We start from the raw sequence: 24379 nt of genomic DNA, 5'->3' as shown, positions 1-24379 counted from the left end.
ATTGTTCTCGGTAATTAAGGCTTGAATGAGAGGAGAAAAAATGATTGTGATAAAGTAAAATTGATTTGAAAATTCATGGTGAAAAATCAATTTAACAATGGTTTCTAATTGAGAAGAACAAAGAAATGTGAAATAGAAAAGAATTAATAGGAAATGAAATTCTCAAAGTTAGAATTTTCTAGAAAACAAATTCCATGGTGAATAAATGGTGAGATCTAATTTTCATCAAGTTAGATTGAAAACCTAAATTTTCATCTAAACCGATTTTTGATTTATCTTTAAGTATAAATCTAATTTCTCTTTAAATTATGTTATTTAATCCAGGAGATCAATTCAAACCATATATTCAATTCATCTTAAATTATCTTCCAATGATTCACACAATGCAACTATTCAATCTCATCAAATCTAGTTTTAAGAATTTAATGAATCTACCTAGTTTGCATTGTAGTAATCATCTAAGACAATTTGAAGAGAAAAATCCTCAAAATTCAATTAATCAATCAATTGGATCAAATTAACTTTGCAATTAAAGTTCATTTCTCTAATTCACCATAGATCTTGCCTCTAGATCCTCATTCCTCCGAGAAAAATGAGATTTAGTCACTCATGCTTGGAGATTTGGTCTCACAAGGCATGTTTGACTAGTGAGAAAATGAGAAAAAATAAAGAATTCTATTGAGAGAGAGAAATCTTGAAAATTCTACAATTAGAAGTGTCCAAAAAAACTCTTTACATGAGAAATTAAAGTTTCTATTTATAGGCCAAGGTCAAGTGGACACTTGACAACCTCTCATTGGTTTTCTAGAATCTTCCAAATTTAAAGAAATCTGGAAGTTCAACATTTCACATAAGATATTCACATTTCGCACGATCATGCGAAATTCTAAGGTGAGTGGTTGCGGCATGTTGAAACACTTTTTGGACCATTTTGCATGAGTGTGCGAAATTTTCGCATGATCATGCGAAATCAACTTACACATCTTCCTTAGCTTGAAATTTTCGCATGATCATGCAAATCTGCAACATTTGGTTTTTGAGTTTCCCTTTGTCATTTCTTCCATTTTTTTCTTTTGATTCCACCTTAACTATCTCCAATTGGCTTAAATCCCGGTCCAAATCAATTGCATTACTTTTTTCATTATGCATTTGGATCATCATCAACATTATTTATTTTTCTTCAATTTGATTCAACTCTTTTGTCACTAATTTATCAAAATCATACCTTGAAATGACTCCAAAACTTCATAAAACTTGTGAGTAACTCTTGCAAATGCAACAATATGTTAATTGAGTGTTTTAGGCTTAATTACTACTCAAAAGATGTGAAACTCATGAGAATTATTATCTAAAATATGTTTTTTTTATAGTAGTAATCATTCATCCCAACCAACACATTACTAGTCCCTTAGCAATAGTATGACAAAAAGAAAGAAAAACAATACCAAAAAAAGAAATCATAAGTCACATAAGCAAATCATTTGAAAAAAATCTTTGAAATTTGCATAACATAAATTGTTGATAAACAAGCACACCCTACTATCCATAGGTATCAATAAAATCTCTACTTATTCACTATCTCTAATAGCAAGAATATCATGCAAATCAAGGTTAAAAAACATATCTATCTTCATTCTCCAAACAATCTTTCCAAACAAGTCTTAAGTTTAATTAAGTTAGCTCCCGAATATAGTACTCAAAACTAATCATCCTTCCAACTTAACTCAATTTATCTCAAACAAAAAAATCACTCTCTCATAGGCCAGGAATGCACCTATCTTTATTTTATTACTATTATTATTATTTTCAAATGACTTATTGTAGGAGTATAATGCTAAAGGTATCTTCAAGTATATGGTCCATGTAGCGGAGATTTATCGACGACTCCCAACCATAAGGCATAGGGCACCAAGTTTATAGAACCATTTAACCAACCACTAACTCCTCAAACTTCACCCCGGACTCCTCAAATTAGGATCCAATACCTTAGCACTTATAATTGAGCTCATACTCTACCTATCCACCCATGTAACAAGAATTGAGGTTGGTGGCTCCCAACCAAAATGGCTTAAGGCACCGAGTTTCAAAGACCTTTGAGCCATATACCCTTGGACCTTGCTTGGGTTTGAAGATAAGTATAACTCAACTTTTTTATTCATCAACTTTAAAAAATAAAATAAAATTGGGCACATTGGCCTATTTTTAAGGTGTCTCAACTCAATTCAAGAGTAATCAACGTTACAAGACAATTAAGTCCAAGTCTTAAGGTTAGACTAGTTTTTCATCTTATATTCGGGGTCTAGAGTGCACAGTATGTGTCAAGACTCAAATGGAAATGACCCTTTGGAAAATGAAGAATTCAAAGTCCAATCAACTTTAATTCACATAACAAGTCTTCTAAGATCAAGCAAATAAGCTAGTATTTTAAATCAACTTTTTTTCAAATTAGGTTTGCTCATTCATCAATCACAAATGTTATAGTCATCTCTAAAAAAAATCATCAAATAAGTCACAAATGTGATTTATGAAAAAAAAAAATTCTAGAAAAACTAACAACATATTTCCTTCTCTTCCTTTCTAATCCTCCCCCCAACCTAACTTGTACATTGTCCTCAATGTGCAATGAAAATATACAAAGAAAGGAAGGGAAGATACTTCAATCCCTCATGAATTTCAGCTTCAATAGCCACATGGGAATTGTTGGATATGAATGACATAAGAGAAGAAAATATGAAAACAAATCTATTAAAAATTAAAAAACTATGTAAGAGACAATATGTGGAGTAAAATCAAGGTATAGATGATGACAATGTCCAAAGAAAACATTATTTCAATGATAAGTCAATGATTCACATGGAGTTTTTAAAGTTTCACACAAATGTGCAAACTAGACAAGAAGGTGAAGTGTGTTGCAACTACTTTCTTCTTTTAAAAGAATTTGGCACAATCATGCGAATATTCGCATGTATATGCGAATTGGTCAAAAGAGTTTTATCTTATTGTAGCCTTCAGCAAAATTTTTGCATAGCCATGCGAATTGGTCCAAAGACTTAAAACTGCTATAGTCATCTACATTAGTTTTGCACAACCATCCGAAATGAGATAGAAAGTATTTTTTTTTTGCATTTTCAAAACCATGAAAATGACTCCAAAACTTTATAAAAATTTTTAGTAACTCTTTCAAGGGCAACAACATGGTAATTGAGTGTTTTAGACATAATTACTACTCAAAAGATGTGAAACTCATGAGAATTATTATCTGAAATATGCTCTTTTTAAGTAGTAATTAATAACATATACTCTTTTTACAAAACTTTTGAATTAAACATGCTAATATATTTAAACTATTCAACCAAAGATTTTCATATATATCAAAATCATTTCATATCCATTTCAAATCAAATACATTTCAATTATTTTCACTCTGGTTATCAAATAACAAATAATGTCTAGTTAAATGGAACTTTATAAATGGGTGGTTAGCCTCAATTGTTCATTTTAAGGTGGTTGAAACCAAACACTACTAATACTAGTAACCTTTAACCAAACCCCTAGAGGCTGGAATCCAAATCAATTACATTTCCTACTACAAAAATATAAATGTCAACTATTATATTTCGTTGATAAGGGTCAAACAAACTAGAGTCAAATTCTTTGTTTTATTTATTCAAACTTACAAAAGCATAATATCTCCATATGTTTTATTATAAACAAAATAAATATTATAATATATTTTCCATGCAAAAACATATTTGATCCACGCATTAAAAGCAAAAATAACATTTGCACATTTCAAATAACTTATAAAAAAAATTATTTTCTTTTACCAAATCTGTATTAATTTCCCTTACCTCAAAGGAAGTTCTCAAAAACCTTGGAGAAAAAAATAATTCTAAAAAATCTACTCTTCACCTAACATAACATAAAATAAATAACTATTATTACTAGTATCTTATTTATTAATTTAAAACTAAATATTAGTATTTTCACTACAAAAAAATAGGTTTTTAATGACGAATCTTTGGTCACGGCCACAAATATAGTGACCAAAGATATTATTTTGTCATAGCCAGGATAAAGTCGTGACTATATGTGTTAATGTGGAAAAAAAACATGTTTAGTCACGGTGATTTTATCAACCGTCACCAAAAGTATTGATGAGATGGTATTTTAGTCACGGATTTTTTTGAAACCGTGACTATTTGTAAATTTATGGAGGGAAATTTTGGCGCCAATAATTTTAGTCACGGTAATTTTATCATCCGTGACAAAAAGTGTAACGAAAAAATGTTTTAGTCACGGTTTTTTGTAAAACTGTGACCATATATATATATATATATATATATATATATATTATGACTTTTAGTCACGCCATTGATTGACCGTGACTGTAGGGGAACCTATAGTCACGAATTTCTCATGACCGTGACCAAATGTATAGAGGTTTATTTTAAATATTTTGAACCTATGGTCACGGGGTTCACATAATCGTGACCAAAAGTCTATTATTTATTTTAAACCATTTTTTGGGTTATCTATTATAATTTTTTAGAAAATTATATATATATATATATATCATAAATAGAAATTATCATTAATAGTAATAATAATAATTCTTATTAATTATAAAAAGTTTAAAGTTATATTACTATTTTTTTTTTTTTTAAGTTAAGAAACAAATTAGTGTGTTACCTATTTTTGTTTAGTTAAAATTATTTAATTTCCTTGTTATGATTAATGTTTTAATAAGAAGCAAAATAAAGTTTAATATGTTAGTTTAAAAATATGATGGTTCAATTTGATATTATTTGATAAAAAGTTTAAATGCAAGTGAGTTAGCAAATTAAAAACAATTTTGATTTTATATATGATAAATAATTCTTATTATATTTAAAGTATCAATAGTCGTGATAACTAAATTTTACTATGACCAATTACTAGTAAAATTGTTTATAGTTTTATTTAATTTTCAATCATAAAATATTTTTTAATCTTTATGATTTTTGCAATACAGAAATAGTTTATAACTACAAAAATAACATTCTTTGTTTATGATTAAAAATAAAAGTTCTAAACTTTTATAATTCTTAAATTTGTAAAATTAACAAATTTATAAAGTTAAAATTCATGGAAAAATATTCTTAAACGTACCATTCTTTGTTTATGTTTATTATATTTAGTACTAAATGGAAGTCTGAAATTCTGTTGTCCAAATGTATGATGAAATTAAGCTACAAGCATATGGGATAAGGTAGAAATTAATATCATTAAATATGAAAAAATGATACCATATGATAAAATAATAATAGATTGGTATAAGATATAAAGGGACATGTGACTGAAAATAATGAAGACAGAGTAGGAGTAGAATGCGCATGTAACATTTCCTAGCACCTAAGGCCCACAAAAATACTAATAAATTATAGTTTTATTTGTGAAGTATTTTGACATTTTCATAAACAGTTATACAAAAACAGTTTTTTAAAACATTTTTAAAAATTTGTTTGTGGATGTATTTTAAAATAAAAGTCAATTTAGAAACCTATAATATTCTCAATATATTTTTTATGTTTTTAAATATGTTTAAAAATAACTTTTATATGTTATATTTTATTTTTAATTATTCTTTGTATTTATATAATTATTTTTGAAAATATCTTTTACTCTAATAAGTGAAAACAATTTAAGATAACTAAAAATATTAATATTTTTTAAAAATATCTTATTTTTTGTTTTTAAGAACAAAAAATTGTTCCCCTCTATGGTTTACTTATTTATTTATTTATTTATTATTAAGAATAAAAAAACTGTTATAATTAAAAGCTCGTTAGCAAACACTGCCTATACCTTTGAATTATTTTAGAAAAAGAACATTTTATATATGATAAATAATAGGTTTTATAATAAGATAAGTTATTATTAGAAGATTTTATTAAATTTTATCATCATTAATATTAACATCATTAAGAGCAGTTATTTCTTTTTTAGTAAACTTAAATTTACTAAATATGTTTAACTATTAAAATTTTAAAATATAGAACTTGATAAATTTCTAATATAAAATTTTAAAACTTGATAAGCTTGATAAAACTTTGAAAATAACAATTTTAAAATATAAAACTTGATAATTTTCTCATACATAATTGTAAAATTTAAAATTTTAAAACTTGATAAAAAAATTTAAAATATAATACTTGATAAATTTCTAATATAAAATTTTTAAATTTTAAACTTGATAATTTTAAAAATTGAAAAACTTTATAAAACTCAATAAAAATTTTAAAACAACACTTTAAAACATTGAACTTTCAAAATTAATTTAAAATTTTAAAATAATTGTAAATTTAAAATTTTAAAATAATTGATAATAACCACGGCCAACATTTTAACCCATAAAATGTTAAAATGAGATTTGATAATAACCATATATAAAGCCATGAAGAAAAAGTCTCACATCATTTCCAATATAATATATCACTTTCCAATATAATATTTTAACTATGTGGGCCTTAACCATTGACTTTCCAATATAAAAGACACAGGCACGTTTTAACCCATTTTAACCATTGAATAAAACCCTTCTCCTGCAAACATTATTTCCAATATAAAAGCCTCTCTCTTCTGCCAACAAAACCCATTTTCTCTTCCTCTTCCTTTCCAAAACCCACGGCCATAAAACCCACAGAACCTACCCACAGCCCCCATTGCTTGGAGGAAGCCATTGCCGGAAAAAGCTTATGGAAGCCATGCCGAAGAAGCCCCATGGAAGCTATGGTCCGTAAAGCCAAAGCCACCTCCAAAAAACTCCCGTAAAAATCGTTTCTCTCTAGGTTTTGGTGAGTTTTGGGATTTTATTTTTTTTTTGAGTTTTGTTAATTGGTATTTTGGAAATGTTTGTGATTAGGTTTGAGATTCCATTATTATTGGGTTTATTTTCATTTTATTGGGTTTATTTCCATTGTTATAGGGTTTTGGTGCTTTTGGAGAAACCATACTTAATTATTTCCTAAGGTACAATTTCTCTCTAGTTTTTCTCTCTATTTTTTCTATGATTTAATTATGATTTGATTGTTATTGGGTTTATTTCCATTGTTCCTGTGTAATGAAAGAAATTTTCTTTTGTTTGTTGCATTCTCTTCAATTGTCAATTTCCATTGGGTTTAATTAATGTGTTGAAAATTTGATTAGTTTTCAACAATATTGTTTTTTCTTTGTTTTTGTAGCTTTGAGTTTGTGAACATATTGATATGGATTAAAACCATATATTCCACACTCCACGTTTCTGTAGCTTTGTTTCTTTGTTTTTTTTGTCCTATTTATGAGTCTCACAAACAATAATATTTTACAAAATTTTAAATATTTTATTTGTATATCAAATAGTCATACAATTTATACACATCACTTTTATGAATATTATTTTCCATGTAAGATAGATTTTTATACCATATGTCACACTTTAGTTAAGGATATGGTAATTTAAACAAATATTTTTTAAGATAGTCCTAAAAATTATTTTAAATTTTATGATACCCATTAAGTGTATTAGGAAATTGCCTTTTCAATTAAATATTAAAATATTGTTTAAAAGACAAATTTAAATTTAAATTAAAATTATCTTCTTTTTTTTTTAAAGTAATTTTAAATTGCCTTTTCAATAATATTTTTTTAGCTTTGGGAACTCATATTACCAACTATCTAAAATCCATGATATTTTAAGTAGATAAAAAAAAAAATAGAAAGTAGATAAAAAAAATTATAATTTAAGATCTATTAATTATATAATAAGAGATACAAATAATTATGGAAAAGTTTGTATACAAATAACTGTTTTAAAAAATAATTATATAAATATATAAAATAAAATATTATATATAAAATTTATTTTAAAAATATTTTAAATTTTTAAATATTCTTTTGTTTTATTAAACATAATTATTAAAACTCTTTTATAAAACTCTTTTTAAAAATAATTATCAAACATGCTATTAAAAATTTTGAATCATAATTCTTTCTAAATAAATTCATTATACAATTAATAATATAGAATGAAACTTAAGTATGTAATAGCTCCCACCATAAGTCCCCTAAAATTTAATGATTTTCCATGTGGCATGACATTGTGTCATAGTCAAATCATTTCCATCCTAAAATAAATAAAGAAATTTATAATGGTGGTGCAAACTAGATTGCAATGGTGGATTAATTAAAGTTAAAATAAATCCCTCAATGCATCCAAACTTACATGATTAAAGAAATTTTATAAATTAGAATTATGAAATAAATAAAATAATAAAGGATGGATTATTAATTAGCTTAATTGACAACTATTTTATAGGCGTCAAGATACAAATAAGAGATACAAGTAGATATTTTATTTTATATATACAAATAATTATTTTTTATTTTTTATATATTTTTAAAAATAAGTGAGTCAAAACCCACTTTTCTTAAAAAAAAAAGAAAAAAAAGAGTTTGAATTGAATTTAGGTAATAAATTAGATTAGATAAAACTTCCTATACGTGATTTATTAAAATTTTGACCAAATACATTTAATTTTCATTGATTCCAAATTCCTTTAATATATACATATATATAATTTTATTTTTTTGAATAGAGTTTGAGTTGGCAATCAACCAAACCCCCAATCCACATGAGCTACACGTTACAGCCACTAATGCTGAGTTGGATATAGGCCCTGAATCTGCATACATATTATAATCTAAAATTCATGATATTTTAAGGAAATAATTATGTGACTTATGAAAAAATGCATTTCACAATATTTTTAAATGAATTATTTATAAAAAATTGGGTTTATATATGAATCTGCATATATATTATAATCTAAAATTCATGATATTTTAAGTAGATAAAAAACATAGAAAGTGGATATAAAGAAAATTATAATTTAAGAACTATTAATTATATTACATGTACCTTCATGAAAAATAGATGGAGAAAATAATTTTTTTAATCTTTGAATTCCCAAATATAATTTAAGAACTATTAATTAAACCATGCTTGACTTTAGTGAAATATTTACATTTTTAATTATTGTGAAAAGTAAAAAATTAAAAATTAAAATTTTAAAAGTGATACAAATAAAATCTATTCTCAAATTTATATATTTCTTTTTATGATTTAATTTATAAGTTGTGTCTTTTTTATTTATTTAAAATAAAGTAATTAGTTTATAAAGTTTAAAGATAGTAAACTTATATAATATTTTTAATTAAATATACTCTCAAATAATATCCTACTTCCAAAACAACTTATCAACAAAAACCATTTTTTATTAAAAATAAATAAATAAAAATAATATCAAACCTATTCTAGAAAAAGAATAGGAATATTTAGAAAATTTTTGTTTTGCACCCAAATTAGAAAATTAAGAGAATTTTTGTTTTGTTTCATCTTATTTATACCTTACCCTTTCGTTACTTCATGATATAAGATATGCATATGTTGCATCTATTGTGAGGCCTTATCTATGATTTTATATTTTATTATTGTTACCTGTGAACTAACCCTCGTTAATTTTATGTAATAGAAATATTAGTAATTCATTTATATAAATTATCGAATGTGTTAGTCTCATTGTGTGTTTTTATCTATGTTTTTCTAATATTATTTGTCATTAATTTTATTATTTACTCATTTTCATATTAGAAAACCCTAGAATTCCCGTTCAAGTATCCTTGCTTGACAAATGTCTCTTTTATCATATATTAAAAACATATAAGTTGTAGACATGTGGATATGATTATTTATTGTAGTCATATTCAAGTTTTCAACCTATATGTTTTGTATATGATTGGTAGAATTGTCTGCAAATGATGCTTGAATTGTCCGTTTGGACAGTTTGGAAATACATAATATCTATGAAATCACACGCTTATGCTTTAACATATTGATAAGATTTGACAGTGGTTCCCCTTGTTCTCTGGGTGCATATTTGGACAAGGTGACATATTGTTAGCAGCTTAGTTAAGCTAACTAATAGTATGTTTATACCTTAGCCAATTCGTGTACTTGGAGAACTATGGGGAAATGCTGCCGAAATTTTATCAAAATGAAACTAAGCATATTAGTGATTGATTCATAGGGATTATGTATTTCTAAATGGGATAGGAACCACTACCAAATATAGGAGTTTGAGATGCTAAAAAACATATCACATTCATTCTAAGTTGATATGAAGATTCATTGTTATGTGATTGAAGGGTTTAATTTGCGGAAGTACGAGAAAAATGCCAATAGATAAGAGTTGGATGCAGAAGTCAAGAGTAAGCAGTGAATATCATAAAGGAGTTTTGGAGTTCTTAGATTTTGCCTTTACCAATGCACCTGGAAAAGAAATGCTCCCATGTCCTTGCATTCGTTGCAATAATTGTGTTATGCAGAAGCGAGAAATCATGTATGACCATTTGTTGGACAATGGGATAGCTAGAAATTATGTGCGATGGTTAATGCATGGGGAATATGAGTTTTGTGAACCTGCGAATACTAGCACTAATGAGTCTGATATGCATGATGAGATGGAAGAAATGTTAAATGATGCATTTGGAATGTCAATGCCAAATGAGGAATCTGAACGAAGTCCACATGTGCATGAGGAGTTTGAAAAACCGAATAAGGATGCAAACAAATTTTATAATTTGTTAAGAGAAGCAGATCACGAACTATATCCAGGGTGTAAAAAATTCACAAAGTTGTCTTTTATCATAAGATTATTTCATATGAAGTGTCTTAATGGATGGAGCAATAAGTCATTTACAATGTTGCTTGAATTGTTGAAGGAAGCACTTCCTGAGGGTGAGACATTGCCAAGCAACTATTATGAAGCAAAAAAAATGCTTCGTGACCTTGGCCTTCATTATATCAAAATTGATGCATGCCCCTCAGATTGCATGTTGTATTCAAAAGAGCATGCAAATGCAAATGAGTGTGCTGTTTGTGGTGTCTCCAGATGGAAATCGAGCGAGCGATGATCATTCTACAAATGAGTTCACTAAGTCAGTAAAGAAAAAGAAAATTCCTGCTAAGGTCTTGCGTTATTTTTCCTTAAAACCAAGGCTTCAAAGGTTATATATGTCATCTAAGACAGCTTCTCACATGAAATGGCATGTTGATGGTCGCATGGAAGGTGAGATGATGAGGCATCCAGTGGACTCTTTGGCTTGGAAAAATTTTGATAATGTACACCCTTCATTTGCACTAGAACCTCGAAATGTTAGGCTCGGTTTAGCAAGTGATGGGTTCAATCCTTTTGGGAATATGTCAATTTCATATAGTATGTGGCCGGTGGTTCTTATTCCATATAACTTACCACCTTGGATGTGTATGAAACAAACATTCTTCATGTTGTCACTACTTATTCCTGGTCCAACTGCACCTGGGAATGACATTGACATATACTTACAACCATTGATAGATGAGTTGAATGACTTATGGGAGGTTGGAGTTGAAACATATGATGCTTCAACAAAACAAAATTTTTGTATGCGTGCAGCTATATTATGGACCATCAATGATTTTCCTGCATATGCAAATCTTTCGGGTTGGAGTACTAAAGGGAAATTTGCTTGTCCTATTTGTAATAAGGATTGTTCTTCATATCGATTACAAAATGGACGGAAATGGTGTTACATGGGTCATCGTCGATTTTTGCCGATTGATCATAGATTTCGACGTGATAAAAAGTCATTTGATGGAAATGAAGAGCATAGAGCAGCACCTAAACATTTGTCTGGGGAAGATGTTCTACATCAATTAGATGGAATGGAACATATTACTTTAGGGAAGACATCAAAAAATAAGATGTCAGCAAAAAGAAAAAGAGAACATGTTGAACTTGAGCACAATTGGAAAAAAAAAAAGCATTTTTTTCCAATTGCCATATTGGAAAACCCTCATTTTACGTCACAATTTGGATGTAATGCATATTGAAAAGAATATATGTGACAGTATAGTTGGCACCTTGTTGAGTATCGATGGTAAATCAAAGGATAACTTCAATAGTCGTCTTGACTTGCAAGCTATGGGTATCAGAGATCAACTTCACCCCATACAAAGAGGGAATAGGGTTATGTTGCCTGCTGCATGCTATTCACTAACTTCAAATGAAAAAAAGGAATTTTGTAAATTTTTTAAAGAAGTAAAGGTTCCAGATGGTTATGCTTCTAACATCTCTCAGTGTGTACAAGTGAATGAAAGAAAGATATTTGGGTTGAAGTCTCATGATTGTCATGTTCTTATGCAAAAACTCCTTCCACTTGCAATTCAAGGAGTTCTACATAAGAATGTTTGTGCTGTTATAGTTGAACTATGTAGTTTCTTCAAACAGTTGTGTTCTAAAGTGTTAAAGACTGATCAATTAGAACACCTTGAGAATGACATAATAGTCACACTTTGCAAATTAGAAAGAATATTTCCTCCATCCTTCTTTGATGTTATGGTGCATTTACCTATTCATCTTGCAAGTGAGGCAAAGATCGCTGGACCAGTGCAATATCGATGGATGTATCCTATTGAGCGGTATGTTCTCATTCAATTAATCTTATGTATATTAGGTTTCATATTGTTCATGAAACAAATCTATCATGTTATGGAACGACAGGTATTTACGTACATTAAAGTCTTATGTCCGTAATAAGAGTCGTCCAGAAGGTTCTATTGCAGAGGGGTACATAACAGAAGAATGTACAACCTTTTGTTCAAGATATTTGCATGATGTTGAAACGAAGCATGACCGTGAAGAAAGAAATTATGTCATTGAAAATAACATAACAAATGGTGAAGGGTTAACCATTTTCAAATGCATGGGACGTACAATAGGAAAGTCAACATCTCGTGTTCTTAGCACAGAAGAATGGTCCCAAGCACATTTATATGTGTTGACTAATTGTGAGGAAGTGACGTCATTTATTGAGTAAGACACTTATTTGAATAAAACTTTATATTAATTCTCATACAAAAATTTAATTTTGGTCTTTGTGAGCATTATAATTAATTTTTTCATTTTTATCAGAGAGCATAAGCAATCTATAAGGGTTAAGCCTCGTATTCGTGCACGAGATGTAGATTTGATTCACAGAAGAGAATTCATTAGTTGGTTTGAAGAACGTGTAAGTTCATGCACTACATAAATTGTTCTATTATCTAATACACATGTATGTATTAACATCTTATATTTGAATATATAGATTATACAAATGCGACATGAAGGTCCAATTTCTGAACACATACTATCATTGTCTCATGGACCAAGTGCATCAGTTACATGTTATAGAGGATACATCATTAATGGGTTCAGATTTCACACAAGAGAACGAGAAAAGGGAAAAAAAACTCAAAATAGTGGAGTTGTTGTGACCGTAGAGGTATCAAGCTTTGCAAGTGCAAGAGATAAGAACCCAATTCCTGGTCATGTTTCTTACTATGGTGTGCTAACTGATGTAATTGAGTTACATTACCTTGGTGGAAATAGAGTTATTTTATTCAAGTGTGACTGGTGGGATGTAATCAATAGTGGAAGGGGAATGAAGAAGGATGAATATGGGTTCACGTGTTTGAATTTTGAACGTACCATATGCACAGATGAACCATTTGTGCTTGCATCTCAAGCAAAACAAGTCTTCTATGTTCAAAATTCAAATGAGGAAAATTGGCACACCGTTGTAGAGATACAAACTCGAGGGGTTTATGATATGAATCAGAAAGTATCTACTAATGATTCAGAGCCATATCAACAGCTTATAACACTTCATAGTCAACGTGATGTGCATGAGTTGATCGAGAATGATTTAATCAATTGGGATAGAAATGATATTGTAGGAGAAACTATCCAAACAGATGTTCTACTATCACGACAAAAAAACATTGTTGAAAGAGATAATGAATTCATTCATGATGATGATATAGATGATGTGTAGCTAATAGTATTGGTAAGTACATAAATATATACTTACCAGATATACAAATTGTAATTTATTTCAATTATTTATGTAACTTACTTTGTATTACTTTTTCTAATTTACTTTATTATGTAGGAAATGTCACATCGAAGAGGAAGAGTACAAATAGTGTCTCCAAAAGATGAGTTGGACAATCTACAACAACTCCTAGACATACAACCTGCTGCAACTACTACTCCTAGTAGTTCTGATCCTTCTGATTCTTCAGATCCTTCTGTTGTTGGTATGATTAAGAAGATTATGTTTAACTTTACATATGATAAATGTGTTTACATATATTTAACTTCTTGAATGATAGGTTTTTAATGTTTAATTTTATATAAGATAAGTAAATTATGTTTCTTTTAATTTCATTATTACTCTTAATAGGTTCATCCTCTAGCAAAAAGAGGACACGTGGCCTAACACGTAACTTAGATTTACTTAGTATGAAACCCGGGGAAAAAAAAACTACACGATTCAATACCAGAGGGCAAGTTGTTTATGATGGAAAATGGGAAAGATTATCAAGCTATATGGGAACATTGGTGCGATCTCAACACAATGTACCCATCCAAGTTCAAGATTGGAATCATGTTAGTGAAGATGTGAAGGAAAAGATTTGGGCCTTAGTATTGGTATATGCTAGTTACTATTCAATCTAAATTGTAATGTTATTTTTTAAAAATGATACCTCTTATTTAAACATGACATTTTAATGCAATACAGGAAAAATATGAACTAGAAGAAACATGTAAGAGCTACATTCTTCAATGTTGTGGAAATTTGTTTAGAAGCTATAGAAATAAAATGAAGGCCAAGTATTATAACCCTTATAATACAGATGAGGAGAGATTGTGCCATCGACCTCCACACTTATCGGATGATGATTGGAGGTGGCTCATCCACTTTTGGGGTACACCTGAGGCCAAGGTAAAGATAATGATCTTTTCTTGATAATGTATCTTATGATACTCATATTCACATAAAATGATATTTATTAGTTATATCTAACCTAATACTTCATGTATATAACTTTTATTATGTTTCTATTACCTATATAGGTGACTTGCTATTTTTTAATTGATGTAGGATATCTCAGAAAAAAAACAAGGCAAATAGGGCAAAACAAGTGATAAAGCATACATCGGGATCAAAAAGTTATGCTCAAATTCGATATGAACAGGTTGAAATTTATTATTAATATGATTTGTTTGTACATAAATAATTCATCATAAATAACTCAATTGTTTTACTTATAAGAATAGGCACAAAAGAAGGAGGATCGAAGTGAGCCCAATAGAATTGAGATGTTTGCCCTGACACACACAAGAAAAGATGGGACGCCTGTTGATGATCATTCTAAGGAGATTATGGTAATGAAGTAAATAAATTTTATATACTTGTATTTCAATCATAGCCTCATACTAAATTATTTTAAAAGTCTAACAATTTTTATTTTTTTATTTTTTTATTTTTTATAATTCCATAATCAATTTCAACAATTACTATCTCAACCTGAGGGGACATCTTCTTCTACTTCTGCATCATCTGGAGCATCTACATCTGTATCATCTACATCTGTAGCATCTACATCTGTAGCATCTACATCTGTAGCATCTACATATGTAGATGAGATATATACTCAAGTCATGGGTCCAGAGAGGCATGGTCGTGTTCGAGGGTATGGATTTGGTCCTACTCCTACCTCAATCTTTGGTTCTACTAGTAGAAGACGATCAGGAGTTATTCTTTCAACACAACTTGAAAACGCCCAAGAGATGCTAATAGCTGCAGAACAAAAGTTTACAACTGCAACTGAAGAACTCTCAAATGTGAAAGATGAACTCTCACATGTGAAAGATGAACTCTCACATGTGAAAGAAACATTTAAAGAGAGGTTGATAGAAGTTCAAAAGAAGACACGTGAAGAAGTGAAAGAAGAGTTTGAAGAAAAAATGATGGAAATGCAAAGAAAAATGCAAGCACAAATTCAAGAACAAATGATGCAAATGATGCAACAATTTCAGCAAAAGCAGTAGACATTTGAAGATTTTGCTACATCTTTATATGTATATTCTCTTAACTTTTTTGAAGATTATGCTACTTATTTATATGATAGATTTTCCTAAATTTTTTTGTTTTCTATGACTATTATGTGATGTTTGGTTGGTTGATTTGTTATATTATGTTAGAATGTGAAACTAAATTTGAATCTCTTTGTTTTTTGTTTGTTTGGTTTTTTTTTGTTTGGTTTTTTTTTTTTTTGTTACATTATGTTTTTTTTTTATTTAATGGCTTATATTGATATTTAAGTTTTTAACTAGCTTGGAATAATTGATTGTAATATATTGAAATTAGTTTAATTGTTTAATTGCATATACAGGTCTAAAAAGGGTTTGTTTGGGTTTATAACAGGTTTGGGAAATTTTAATTTATAAAAAACCAATGTCCAAAATATAACATATTTTAGTCACGGCCACTAAAAAATTGTGACCATAAGTGTGCTTTTAGTCACGCTTAAAATGAATCGTCACCAAAAGTTAGGGATAGTGGCCATAATAGACTTAATGTTTAGTCACGGTCACTTAATTACTGTGACCATATACCTATATTTAGTCACGGTTAGGGGCATTGACCGTGACCAAAAGTTGACATTTAGTCACGGTCATTTTATTAACCGTGACTATAGACATCCATTTAGTCACGGTTAGGGGCGTTGACCGTGACCAAAAGTTGACATTTAGTCACGGTCATTTTATTAACCGTGACTATAGACATCCATTTAGTCACGATCGATAAATTTTACCCGTGACTATAAGTGTACATTTAATCACGTTCATTATTTGACCGTGACTAAAGGTTAAATATATAGTCACGGTTTATTACCTGACCGTGACCAATACCTTTAGCTACGCTTCATACTGTGACGCTCGGTCACGGTCTCATAAGACCGCGACAATAGGTTTTGGTCATGGATATATACGATTTGGTGACGGTTGGCGACCGTCACCAAAAGTCCTATTTCTTGATTTTATTTGTTATCAAACTTAATATCCAACCAACCCATTACTCACTTGTCTTCAACACACACAGAAACCTATAAAAAGAAACAATGTTTCATCCAATGCCTTTCTCCATTGCACACACATTTTTTTTTTTCTACCCTAACACACCTACAACACAACCTGCATATTCATCATATTTTTATTTTTATTTATTATTATTTTTGGCATTCCTTTAATTGCCTCTAATTGTCACTTTCTTTACACTTCCAAAACACAAACCCTATATTTCCTAATAATCATTGTACACACAAAAACTACAAAACCTGTTATTATTATTATTATTATTATTTTACACTTTTAGAAATCACCTAACACAATAAAATCATATAATTCTTCTTATTATTATTTTTCAATCTCTTAGAGCCACACATAACGATATATTCATTTACTTATTTAATTTTTTTTTCCATTGCTTAGATCTTTTCATCTAAAAAAAAATTCGAATTTCCCTATTTTCATCAATAAAACAACCTATATTCATAATTTCAATATTTTGATCTTTTTTTTTTAAATAAACTAACCCTAACCTAAATTGAAATTTTCCAAAGAATAATTTTTTTTTTCATTCATCTAAAAACTTAAGATTTCCCAATTTTCATAATTTCCCAATTTCCAACAGTAAATCAACCCATATTCTTAAATTTCCAATATTTTGATCTTAAAAAAATTAAAAAAAACTAACCCTAATCCAAATTGAAATTTTCTAAAGATTATGTAATGTGTTCAAAACTAACCAATGAATATGATATATTAATATAGGGTTAGAATCTTACATGGAAAAATCCAAACTCAAAACTCTAAACCTCCAAACCTTCAGCCCTACATTATCCAATTCTTTGATTTTTGGTTAATAGGGTTTTTTGAATAGAGAAGACAAGAAGAAAATCTAATTTATACCTACGACTATTAATTTCAAAAAGACCCTTTTACCCTTAATGAGTTTAATTAATTAATTAGTTTATTTATAATTTACTATTTTACCCTTAGAATTAATTTAGGGAGTTACATCCTCTCCTCCTTAACAAAAGTTTAGTCCTCTAAACTTGACATACCTAGGTCTTGAAAAAGATGTGGATATTTTTCTCTCATCTCCTCCTCTAATTCCCAAGTGGTTTCTCGAATACTGTGGTTGCTCCATTGAACCTTTACCAACTTGACAAATACATGACGTAGTACCTTGTCCATCACATCCACAATCTGAATGAGTACTTTTTCATAAGTAAAGTCCTTAGAAATCTGAATAGGCTCCAACTCCACAATATGAGAGGGATTAAAAACATATTTCCTCAAAGTCGAAATGTGAAATACATTATGAATCTTATACAGGTTTGGGGGCAAGACCACTTTATATGCCAAAGTGTCTACCCATAAATCGAGGACTGAGCTTTCATTTTCTCCCAAATCTCATCATAGACTTCATAGGCAAAACTTCTAAGAAAACATGCTCACCTATCTCAAAATCCAAATCTCGCCTGTGATTGTCAGCATAACTCTTTTGCCTACTCTGAGCTGCTTTTAATATTTCTTTAATCAAAGCAACCTTTTCAACAATCAACTGCACAAGTTCAGGTCCCAAAAGTTTCATTTTTCCAACATCATCCCAACAAATAGGAGATCAACATTTCCTACCATATAACCCCTCAAAGGGTGTCATCCCGATGCTAGCTTCAAAGCTATTATTATAGGCAAATTCTACTAAAGGTAAGTAATCATCTCAATTACCTTTTAAGTCTAACGTACACGCTCTCAACAGATCTTCCAAAACTTGAATTACCATTTCTAATTGACCATTAGTCTGAGAATGGAAAGCAGTACTGAAACTCAACTTAGTACCTAAAGTTTTCTGTAGACTATGCCAAAATCTAGAAGTAAAACGAGATCCCTATAAGATACTATAAAAACAAGTGCCTCATGCATTCTTACAATCTCCCTAACATATAAAGAAACTAGACGGTTCATAGAGAAATTAACTTTCATGGACAAAAAGTGACCAAACTTTGTCAATCGGTCAACAATCACCCAAATAGCATTATTACCCCCTTAAGGTTCTTGGTAGTCCTATTACAAAATCCATGGTAATATGTTCCCACTTCCACTCAGGAATAGAAAGTGGTTGCAAAGACCCTATTTGTCGTTGATGCTCAACTTTCACTTGTTGACACACCAAACACTAAGCCATAAATTGTGTTATATCTCGCTTCATACTTGACCACCAATAATTTTGTCTTAAATATTTGTACATCTTTGTCTCTCTTGGGTGGATCACAAGCCTAGAACAACGAGTTTCCTCCAAAAGCTCCCTCCTTAAGTCCCCATCATTTGGGACACAAAGTCTAGTCCTAAACCTCAAGATCCCATCATCTGATAAAACAAAGTCAGGCTTACTAGCCCTTTTAACTTCCTCCATAAGTCGCATTGATTGCAAATCATTCTTTTGTAGGGTTTTAATTCTCCTAACTAAGTTTGGTTGTACTCTAAAATTCACCACAAGTGTTCTTGAGTCCGGAACTCTAATATGGACTTGTAAACTCCTCAAATCCTCTATTAATTGCCTTTGACAACCTCTAATAGTTGCTAGGGAACCAACTGATTTCCTACTTAAAGCATCAGCTACTACATTTGCCTTCCCTAAATGATACTGAATAATATAATCATAATCCTTAAGTAGTTTTATCCATCTCCATTGTCTTATGTTCAATTCGTTTTGGGAAACCAAATACTTCAAAATCTTATGATCTGTGAATATTTCACAAGTTTCACCAAAACGAAAATGTCTCCAAATCTTAAGTGCAAAAATCATTGAAACTAACTCCATATCATGAATGGGGTAATTTCGTTCATAAGGCTTCAACTGTTTAGAAGCATCAGCCACAACTTTCCCATGCTGCATAAGGACACAACCCAAACCCTGATAAGAGACATCACTATACACCACAAATCTTCCTAAACCTAAAGGGATAGTCAAAATAGGGGTTGTCACTAATCTATTCTTTAACTTCTGGAAGTTATGATTGTAATCATTAGACTACTCAAACTTAACCCATTTCCGTGTCAACTTAGTCAAAGGTAGGGTGATCTTAGAGAACCCCTCAATAAACCATTTATAGTAACCAGCAAGTCCAAAGAAACTTCGGATCTCAATCACAGTACTAGGCCTCCTCCAATTTTCTACAGCATCTACCTTTTCAAAGTCAACTGAGATGTCATCCTTAATTACCACACAACCAAGAAAAGATACTCTATCTAACCAAAACTCACACTTTTTCAATTTAGCATACAACTGCTTATCTATTAGGGTCTACAATACAATATTCAAATGACACTTATGCTTTTCTCCACTCCTTGAGTACACCAAAATGTCATTTATTAAAACCTTGAAAAACTGACCTAAATAGGGTTTGGATACCCTATTCATTAAATCCATAAAGACAGTAGGTGCATTAGTCAAACCAAAAGGCATAGCCAAAAACTCATAATGCCCATATCTAGTTCAAAAAGTAGTCTTGGGTACATCCTCAACTGATGATATCCAGACCAAAGATCAATCTTAGAGAACACACACACACCTTGAAACTGATCAAACAAATATTCAATCCGAGGAAGAGGATATTTATTCCTCACTGTCACCTTATTCAACTCCCTATAATCAATACAGGGTCTCATTGATCCATCATTCTCCTTCATAAATAAAACAAGAGCTTCCCAATGTGAAACACTATGCATAATAAAACCTTTATCTAACAACTCCTGAAGTTGAGCCTTCAACTCCTTAAGCTCCACAGGTGTCATCCTATATGGAGTCTTAGAAATAAGAGTTGTTCCTAGTACCAAACCAATGGTAAACTCCACCTCCCTCTCTGGTGGCAAGCCAAGCAAATCATCTGGAAATACATCAGGAAAATCCCTTATAATGGGTATGTTCTCCAACTTTAAATCATTTCATCACTCACCACAAAAGCTAAAAAGCCTTGACAACCTTTCCTAAGCAATGAACTAGCTCATAAAGCTGAGATCATACACAATGGTCTATCCACATGCTTCCCCTCAAAACTAAACTCATGCTAACCAAGAATGCTAAATGTCATCCTTTTTCCCAAAACAATTAATAGAAGCATGATAAGAAGCTAACCAATCCATCCCTAAAATTACATCAAAATCCTAAAGGTCAAGGAGTACTAAGTCAACTAGCATTTCCCTATAACCAATCATTACAAGATAATCTCTAAGCATTTTACTAGTCACAATAGAATCTCTTATAGGTGTAACAACAATCAAATCAAAGTCCATACTAGCAACAAGCATACCCAATAAACCAGCAAAAGATACCGAAACAAAAGAGTGTGTCGAGCCTGGATCAATTAGGACACTAACAAATAAAGTGTGGATTCAGATAATACCTATCACCACATCAGAAGTGGCCTAAGCATCTTAATGACTCACAACAAACATCCGCCCTTGGACTTTGGGTTTCTGTTTATTCTCCTTATTCTCCTCCTTAGGTTTACCAATTTTAAACTTCTTATTCTCTGGACAATCCCGAATCATATGTTCATGCTTCCCACAACCAAATCAAGCTTCAATATCTTTATAACAAGGCTTACCCCAATGTTTCTTTCCACAAATAGAACAAGTCATATCTAAATTTTGCACTATTTCCCCTTTATTCTGACTCTCAGTTGAAACAAACCTTTTTGGCATTTGGTTATCATGGGCACCATCACTCCTACTCTTTTTCTTTTGTTTTTCTCTGTACTGCTGGAGCTTCTTATTATCCTTCTTCACTATAAGTGCTTTATCTACAACTTCTGAATAGACACTAAGCTTCAAAATAGATATCTTGTTCTTAAGATAGGGCTTCAATCCATCCTGAAACTTTCATAACATCAAAGAATTTCTCTATCTTAAGAATCCAAGCTTTCGCTTCCGTTGGGTCTAAAGTGCTAGAAAAATAAGGAGAACTCAACTTCTTAAAGCCATCAAAGGAGCCACCCCTAGAAGATGAGGATTATCCCTAACCATTAGTCTTAGGAGCTCTAGCTTGACACTCAACTAGACTAGCTAAAGTTCCAAGATACCTATAAAGCCCTTCTACATTCATAGGAGGCAAACCCTCAAGTGGATGAGGTACATCATCATTAGCCTGACTGTTTTGGGAAGATAGTGGTATTCTTAGTGGCATGATCTCCTATAAAGCATAAGGTATAACTAAATTAGTCACTAAGAAACCAATTAGACAATTTGGATTTATAAGGAAGAATAGGTGTTTATACAAGATAAAACTAAAACTTAAACTAATGTGCCACTCATTTATCCCCAAAGTAAAACTAAAACAAGTTCCTAACAAGATCATAACCTACTGCTCTAATACCACTCTATCATGCCCCAAAACCCACTTCAAGGGCATGATGGTCATTTCACACCTCAAGCCCGAAGGCTCGAAGTGGAAACAACACAAACATTCATCTTGTAATTGGAAATTACTAATTACCAAATTGTTGTTCAAAGTAGTAAAACTAATAATTTCTAAAATCTCCATATATCAATTTTAAAAACTAACACATCAACCTAAGTGTTATTGTCCAAATAACTCCAAACACAAATAATTCAAACAGGAAATAAATTTTAACATCTAAACAATGTCCAAAATAAACAGAGTTTTAAAAAATGTCCTAACAAGCCAATTTCCCCTCCTAACCGTCACTCCTCTCGCCCGAATTGAGGGTACCTGAAAAATTATTAACAAAGGAGGATGAACTCAAAGCCCAATAAGGAACATTACACAGTTTCATGGATCAAATATTTTCAATTATACTTACAAATAAGAGATAAAACATATGTTATTTTTATAAAACTTTTGAGTTAAACATGCTAATACATTTAAAATGTTCAACCAAACATTTCCATATATATCAAAATCATTTCATATCCATTTCAAATCAAATACATTTCATTTTTGTTCACTCTGGTTATCAAATAATAAATAGTGCCCAGTTAAATGGAACTCTACAAATGGGTGGCTAACCTCAATTATTCCTTTTAAGGTGGATGAAACCAAATACCACTATTATTAGTAACCTTTAACCAAACTCCTAAAGACTGGGGTCCAAATCAATTACATTCCCCACCATGAAAATGTAAATGTCAACTATTATATCCCATTGATAAGGGACGAAAAGTCTACTATTATATCCCGTTGACAAGAGTCAAACAAACCAAAGTCAAATTTTTTGTTTTATTTATTCAAACTTACGAAAGTATAATATCTTCATGTGTTCTATTATAAACAAAATAAATATTATAATATATTTTTCATGCAAAAATATATTTGATCCACACATTAAAAGCAAAAATAACATTTACACATTTCAAATAACTTATAAAAAAATTATTTTCTTTTACCAAATTTGTATTAATTTCCCTTACCTCAAAGGAAGTTCTCACAAACCTTGGAAAAAAAATAATTCTGAAAAATCTACTTTTCGCCTAATATAACATAAAAGAAATAACTATTATTATTAGTATCTTATTTATTAATTTAAAATTAAATTTTATTATTTTATTTGTACAAATTTAATATCCAACCATCCTATTAGTCACTTGTTCTTCAACACACACAAAAACCTATAAAAAGAAACAAGGTTTCATCCCCTCTTATTATTATTATATATTTTCCAATGCTTTCCTCCGGTGCACACACATCTTCTTTCCTTTTTTTTTTTCTCTACCTTAACATGCCTACGGCACAACCTGCATATTCATCTTTCTTTCTTTTTTTCTTTTTTTTTTTTTGCATTCCTTTCATTGCCACATAAACCCTATATTTCCTAATCATCATTGTACACACAAAAAATACAAAATGTATTACTATTATTATTATTATTATTATTATTATTATTATTATTTTACACTTCCAAAAATCACCTAACACAATAAAATCATGTAATTCTTCTTCTTATTATTATTTCCATTCCCCTAAGCCACACATAACGATATATTTATTTATTTATTTATTTATTTTTTTAAATTCCATTGCTTAAATCTATTCATCTAAAAAGAATTTCAAATTTCTCTATTTTCATCAATAATAATTATAAAATGTAATTTAAATATAACAATCATCACATAAATTAAAATTTAATGTAGTAAAATGAGCAAAATTACTATGAAATAGGTGTAAGTATCTTTTGAATTTAAACCTACACTTAATATAAACAACTTTCTATCTAAAAAGCCATAATGAATAAAATCCTGAAAACTAGGTTTTTCAATTCAGATTTCCTTTTCCTACACAATAAGAGTGGTTAATTGTTTCTATTTAGTTTTGTCTTTTGGGTCATGTGCATGTATCTTGTTTC

General features: G+C 29.9%; 1 protein-coding gene and 1 long non-coding RNA gene across 5 annotated transcripts; both read left to right on the top strand.

Moving 5' to 3' along the window:
* The first annotated feature begins 12736 nt into the window (after window positions 1-12736).
* Window positions 12737-13257, top strand: LOC117906081. The gene is made up of 3 exons (XR_004649763.1): window positions 12737-12932; window positions 13032-13128; window positions 13207-13257. It is a non-coding gene; the product is annotated as an uncharacterized LOC117906081 (long non-coding RNA).
* A 622-nt stretch (window positions 13258-13879) lies between these two features.
* LOC117907535 lies at window positions 13880-15390 on the top strand. Of its 4 annotated transcripts, none has more exons than XM_034821102.1 (6): window positions 13880-13947; window positions 14053-14200; window positions 14347-14594; window positions 14686-14710; window positions 14801-14889; window positions 15225-15390. In XM_034821102.1, exons 2-6 carry the CDS (start codon window positions 14056-14058, stop codon window positions 15342-15344), a joined length of 627 nt encoding a protein of 208 aa, XP_034676993.1. In that variant the 5' UTR covers window positions 13880-13947; window positions 14053-14055; the 3' UTR covers window positions 15345-15390. The 4 variants fall into 4 exon arrangements, 2 of the variants coding, with proteins under 2 accessions (XP_034676993.1, XP_034676992.1); XR_004650013.1 differs by adding an exon at window positions 15049-15142 and having other exon boundaries at window positions 13889-13947; window positions 14686-14889; window positions 15225-15386; XM_034821101.1 differs by having other exon boundaries at window positions 13884-13947; window positions 14686-14889.
* The last annotated feature ends 8989 nt before the right edge of the window (window positions 15391-24379 follow it).

Source organism: Vitis riparia, chromosome 18, assembly GCF_004353265.1.
Source record: "Vitis riparia cultivar Riparia Gloire de Montpellier isolate 1030 chromosome 18, EGFV_Vit.rip_1.0, whole genome shotgun sequence".
In the NCBI taxonomy this organism is placed as follows: Eukaryota; Viridiplantae; Streptophyta; class Magnoliopsida; order Vitales; family Vitaceae; genus Vitis; species Vitis riparia.
The sequence above is the reverse complement of the archived record's forward strand: the minus strand, read 5'-3'. Positions and strand labels throughout refer to the sequence as shown.

Coding starts and splice junctions, on each gene's coding strand:
- LOC117907535 (XM_034821101.1), top strand. CDS start 14,056: ATGTCACATCGAAGAGGAAGAGTACAAATAGTGTCTCCAAAAGATGAG. Junction 14,201..14,346: donor TTCAGATCCTTCTGTTGTTG/GTATGATTAAGA, acceptor TACTCTTAATAG/GTTCATCCTCTAGCAAAAAG. Junction 14,890..15,224: donor GGGGTACACCTGAGGCCAAG/GTAAAGATAATG, acceptor TTATAAGAATAG/GCACAAAAGAAGGAGGATCG.